Genomic DNA, 5,854 nt, shown 5'->3' with positions numbered 1-5,854 from the left:
CACACTGAACTTAACTGCCTTTTTTTTCTACAGTGAACTTGTGAAGGCACCCCAAGAAAAAAATGCAATGCAGCAGGACCTCTGTTCTACTACTTCTTACCAAGGGCTCCGTTAGCACAGTGAAACAAATAATTGCATTGCGTTCACCGGCCAGAGAGGGAACATCACGGCTCCATTAGCACAGTCCAAATCCGTAACATATCCATACCAATCAGTGCACTGTTTGTCTCAAAAAAGAAAGAAAAAAGAACCAATCAGTGCAGTCTTGGGCGCGTGTTGACGAGTTCACGGGTCTTGAGGGTCCAGCCCATGTGCAAACTATAATAGAAAGAAAATGGTCTTTTGCTATAAAGCCATGAGCAATGGGCTTGCGACGGACACAGTCCACATTGCATACACCACATCACATTATTGATGGGTCATGGCAGCATGACGAGGGTGCTCGCTCTGGCCGCTGCCATGCTGCTGGCGGCGGCCGGCATCGGCATGGCGAGCGGGCAGCAGGCCGGCGTGCCGTCGATCATCTCACGGGACACGTTCGATTACATGCTGGGCAACCGCAGCCAGAGCGGCTGCGAGGGCGGCGCCTTCTACACATACGACGCGTTCGTGCAGGCCGCGAACGCGAGCAAGCTCCGCGGCTTCGGCACCATCGGCGACGAGGATACACGCAGGCGCGAGCTCGCCGCCTTCTTCGGGCAGACCTCCCACGAGACTGCCGGTATGAATATGATATGCGCGACACTATGATTTTACTTGAATTTTTCTGTCGACAGAGACGAGTGTTATGCCTCTGCCGCAGGTTACTGCTGGGTCAAAGAGCAGAAGCCCACGATTGCGCGCTACTACGGACGAGGCCCCATACAGCTGACTCAGTAAGATTTTTTGTTTTGATGATGATGATATCGTACTCCATAGTGTTGCTTTCCGTCTAGTTTTGCTTAGGTCGCACTTGATTTCTACCCAACTTAGGCCTACTTTGGTTTGTAGGAATTTCATAGGATTTTTATAAGATGGAATTTGTAAGGGAAAAATTCTTTTAAAGCCTTTTGGTTTGTAGGAATGAATTCCTATTCCTATGTAGGATAGGAATCAATTCTTCACATTTTGAAGGAAAAAAAACATTAGCTAAGACTCAATGGAAAATTTTTTATCCTATGCATCAAATGCCATATTTTTCTCTATAGAAATTGAGATGCATGTCATCTCACTTCCTATGATTTTCCTATTCCTATAACATTCCTATCCCATGAACCAAAGGAGGCCTAGCTTCCTTCGATTCAAATTAATTGTTGTAGCTTTAGGCCTTCTTTGGTTCATATGGTAGGAAAATCGTAGGAATAAGAAAGTCATAGGAAATGAGATGATATGTATCTTAAATTCTATGAGTAGGAATAGAAAATGAGATGCCCTTTGATTCACATCATATGATTTTTTTCATTCAGTCTAGACTAATATTTATTTTCTATGAAATGTGAAGGATAGGAAGAATTCCTTCATAGGAATAGGATTCCATTCATACAAATCAAAGGGCTCTAAAGGAATTTTCCTATAGAAATCCTATCCTATGAAATTTTACAAGATTCTTTTAAACCAAAGGAGGCCTTAGTATAAGTACTCCCTCCTTTCCTAAATATAAGTCTTTCTACAGATTTCTATATAGATTATATATGAATGTATATAGACATACTTTAAATAAATTTATTTATTTTGCTTTGTATGTAGTCCATAATGAAATCTCTAAAAAGACTTATATTTACGAATCGAGAAATTAAATAGTACTAACAGTTTACAAATAACAGCGACTACAACTACCGGCAAGCCGGGGACGCGCTGGGGCTGGACCTGCTGGGTAACCCGGACCTGGTGTCCACCGACCCTGTCGTCGCGTTTAAGACGGCTATCTGGTGGTGGATGACACCGCAAGCGCCCAAGCCGTCGTGCCACGCCGTGATGACCGACGGCTGGACGCCGTCTACCCAAGAGCGCGACGCAGGCATGCTCCCCGGATATGGTATGACCACTTACATCCTTAACGGCACCCTTGAGTGCGGCAAGGGCTACGGGACTGCCCCAGCCAAGGATCGTGTCCGCTACTACAAGATGTACTGTGGCATTCTCCAAGTCGGGTACGGGGACAACATGATCTGCAAGAACATGAAGTTGGCACAGCCACCCTTGTCTCCGCCGCCTCTCGGAGGCATGAACCAAATGCAAAGACGGCCAACACAGCCACCGTTGCCTGCACAAACTCTGGAAGGTCAGTTAGCTTTGCGGGCTTATTACAACAGACAGATGCTGCGCATATTTCGGCAAAATTCTGATACACTGATAATTTCTCGCAGAATCTCCAAAAACTGGGCTTCTGATCGGTATTTCTGTCGGTTCTGTGTTGTTCTTGATCATTCTCATCGCCTCGATTTGGTTCCTTCTACGGCAGCACCAGCGAAAGCACGAGAAAATCCGTCAGCAAACAACAGAGCAAGAGCTGGAAGAGGACAACTTCCTCGAAGATGATCAGGCCATGGAAGACGACTTCGAGAAGGGGACTGGTCCCAAGCGATTCCACTATAACGATTTGGCCGTCGCCACCGACAACTTCTCCAACGACAAGAAGCTCGGACAAGGTGGCTTTGGATCGGTGTACAGAGGTTTTCTGAGTGAATTGAACCTTCATGTGGCCATCAAGAGAGTTTCCAAAGGCTCCAAGCAGGGGAGGAAAGAGTATGCATCTGAGGTGAGGGTCATAAGCAGGCTTCGGCATAAGAACCTCGTGCAGCTCATCGGCTGGTGCCACGGAGGCAGTGATCTGCTCCTCGTCTATGAGCTCATGCCCAATGGCAGCCTCGATAGGCATCTCTACGGCGCCAATAACGTTGTGCTTCCATGGTCTGTTAGGTAAGCCCATCAGATAGAGTAGTCTCAAATTGCTTTTGGCCTTAGGCCGCTGATAATTAATGTACTCCCCCTGTTCACTTTTATAAGACCTTGAAAACATTTCAGACAACGTACAAAACAACCCATTTTGAATTGTCCGAAATGACTTACAGTGAACGGAGTGAGTAACATTAATTTCTTCCATCTTCAGGCATGAGATTGTGCTGGGATTAGGATCGGCGCTCCTCTACCTACACCAGGACTGGGAGCAGTGCGTCCTGCATAGGGACATCAAGCCAAGCAATGTCATGCTGGACGCGTCGTTCAACGCCAAGCTCGGCGACTTCGGGCTTGCCAAGCTCGTTGAGCACGGCCGAGGATCACTGACGACAGCTCCCGCCGGCACAATGGGATACATGGACCCAGAATGCATGACCACCGGCAGGACCAACACCGAGTCGGATGTCTACAGCTTCGGCGTCGTCCTCCTTGAGATTGCGTGCGGTAGGGGGCCTGTGGTGGTAGCTCAGCAGGAGGAGGACGCGATGCACTTGGTTCAGTGGGTGTGGAATTGGTATGGCAGGGGGAGGATTCTAGGCGCCGCTGATACGCGATTGGGAGGAGAATTCAACGCCAGAGAGATGGAGTGCGTGATGCTGGTTGGGCTTTGGTGTGCTCAACTTGATTGCAACCTGAGGCCGTCGGTTCGACAGGCTGTCAACGTGCTGCGTGCTGAGGCGCCGCTGCCGGTCCTCCCTGCAAGGATGTCGGTGGCAGCTTACATGCCGCCGTCGGTTGACATACATAGTTATACTACTTCTTCGTTTGTAACCGTCGGCACTGGTGGTAGTGTGGACACAACTCGTCAAGCTGGACCGAAGCATCTTCTTTGCTAAAATAATACGACAAATCTTCAAATTCACAAGAAAAAAAAAATCTTGTTTCACAGGAACATTCAACCATTCAATGTCATTCATTTCCCGTACACGACAAGACGACTACGGTGACTTCGTAAATCCCAAGATGATATACCGGCTCAGTTTGTCAAAGATGCTCATAGAAGTAAGGTGTGCTTGTGTGTGTTCATAGGGGTGATTGTATGCGTGTATGTATGAACCCTTGTGTCTGTACTGTGTTAAGAAAAAACATTCACAGTGTCATTCATTTCCCCCCAAGATGAGCCCTTTTTGTTTTTTCTCATTTGTAGCATCAAAACTGTTTCTTTGTATGTGCCAACTTAGCCCTTCTTTGTATGTGCCACCAAATGCATTTCTCCTTTCTTATTTTTGCAATTTTGTTCCCTTCCGGTCCATTGTTGGCCTCTTCATCATCCTCGTCATCCTCCTCAATGGATATGCTCAGCCTTGATCTCTTCGGAGTGGTCTCTGAAACTCTTTGGATCCACTTTTTGTTCTTGCATAGCACTTTGTAGAAATGATGCAACGTGAAGGGCTTGTGGCCGACTTTCGTGTTCCTATGCTTGAATAGTTCTTGGATGTAGGTGCTAGTTGTGGGTTGCGTTGGGATTTTCCCGGAAGATGAAGGATGGAGCAATATAGTAGCTGATAAGTATTTCCCTTAGTGAGAACCAAGGTTATCGAACCAATAGGAGAACCACACAAAGCCTAGTGAACAGTGCATGCATACACAAGAATAAATACTTGCACCCAACACGGGCAAGAAGGCTGTCAATCCCCTTGAACTCGTTATTTGCAAGGATCAAATCTATTGGTGGTAGATATGTAAATTGATAAGTAAAATAAAAGATAGTAAATTGCAGGAAGGCATTTTTTTTGTTTTTGTAATATGATAAAAGTAGACCCGAGGGCATAGTTTTCACTAGAGGCTTCTCTCTTGAATAAATAGCATATGGTGGGTAAACAAATTACTGGTGGCAACTGATAGAAAAGCGCATACTTATGATGTTATTCATGGCAATGATCTGGTATATAGGCATTATGTCTGTGACAAGTAGACCAAAACGATTCTGCATCTCCTACTATTACTGAACCCATAGACAAAGCGCCCATAATACGGCATATGCTCCTACCTAAATTAGCTTTTTGAACCTATTTGAAATTCCATCTAACCAATGACAAAAGATATTGGCAACACTTGTGGGCGGATAAAAATTGGACGCTATTTGGATGACTGGCCACGTAGAACTCGCAAACTGGGGTGTTTGATTGTCTTGTCATAAGTACAAAACTACACTCCTTACTTTCTTGCCAATTGCAACGGGCGAGATTGTCTTTGGTTAGCACAACACCCCTTCGAAGATACGACATGAAGATTTTAAATTTTAGTGGCATCTTCGACATCCAAATTTTCTTATTATCATCCACTAGGACCTCTGAATGCGTGAGCACACGGTGCATAGAGTCGATTGTGAAAGACCCAGATGTTGTGAGGTTCCAGCAAAACACGTCCCTTCCTTGTGTCAGGTTAATTGACTCCAGTCGAGATAACAGATTTTGCCATGAAATAAGACGGGGGCCAATCAAATCCCACCTGAAAGAAATATCCCGCGGGAATGAATTAGGTACCTGCGTCGGAGTATCATTCTTATCGCGAACAATACGGTACAAAGCTGGATATTGTTCTCGAAGGTTGGCATTGCCTAGCCAGTTGTTGATGCTATATGTATTCAGTGGACGGTGTTTGTGAAGACTATGTTCAAGCCCTGAGATAACAAACAATGTCTCCTTGAACAAATGCAAGAAGGTGCTAGCAAGAATGTGATGAGGGCTTTCAGAGTGCTCCAAGCTCGTGGATGTTTTTGAAACATAACTTGCAATGAATGTGACGTCCTACTTTACGTTTCAAGTGATAGCCTCTCATTTTTCTAATCAAAATTCGTGTTGATCAAAGAGAATATTAGAAAATAAAAGTGTAGTCAATCATTTATTAATTCATGTGAGTTAGATTAAAGCACATATATATTGACATCATGTCTATTACAGTTTCCACAAATATC

At 45.2% G+C, this 5,854-nt stretch overlaps 1 protein-coding gene across 2 annotated transcripts; it reads left to right on the top strand.

The window, feature by feature from the left end:
• Positions 1-373: 373 nt before the first annotated feature.
• Positions 374-4,160, top strand: LOC125528384 (L-type lectin-domain containing receptor kinase IX.1-like). 2 transcript variants are annotated; one of them, XM_048692869.1, is made up of 5 exons: positions 374-721; positions 803-875; positions 1,803-2,260; positions 2,346-2,898; positions 3,089-4,160. In XM_048692869.1, the coding sequence occupies exons 1-5, from the start codon at positions 415-417 to the stop codon at positions 3,771-3,773; spliced, it is 2,076 nt and encodes a 691-aa protein (XP_048548826.1). In that variant the 5' UTR covers positions 374-414; the 3' UTR covers positions 3,774-4,160. The 2 variants fall into 2 exon arrangements, with proteins under 2 accessions (XP_048548826.1, XP_048548832.1); XM_048692875.1 differs by having other exon boundaries at positions 374-875.
• The last annotated feature ends 1,694 nt before the right edge of the window (positions 4,161-5,854 follow it).

Source organism: Triticum urartu, chromosome 1, assembly GCF_003073215.2.
Source record: "Triticum urartu cultivar G1812 chromosome 1, Tu2.1, whole genome shotgun sequence".
Lineage (NCBI taxonomy): Eukaryota > Viridiplantae > Streptophyta > Magnoliopsida > Poales > Poaceae > Triticum > Triticum urartu.
Note: the sequence above shows the minus strand (reverse complement) of the source record. Positions and strands in the feature narration are given on the sequence as shown.

What these genes read in the sequence shown, in the direction of transcription:
- LOC125528384 (XM_048692869.1), top strand. Translation starts at nt 415, where the DNA reads ATGGGTCATGGCAGCATGACGAGGGTGCTCGCTCTGGCCGCTGCCATG. An exon ending in GACCTCCCACGAGACTGCCG is followed by an intron (nt 722 to 802) that starts GTATGAATATGA and finishes CCTCTGCCGCAG; the next exon opens with GTTACTGCTGGGTCAAAGAG. An exon ending in GGCCCCATACAGCTGACTCA is followed by an intron (nt 876 to 1,802) that starts GTAAGATTTTTT and finishes TACAAATAACAG; the next exon opens with CGACTACAACTACCGGCAAG.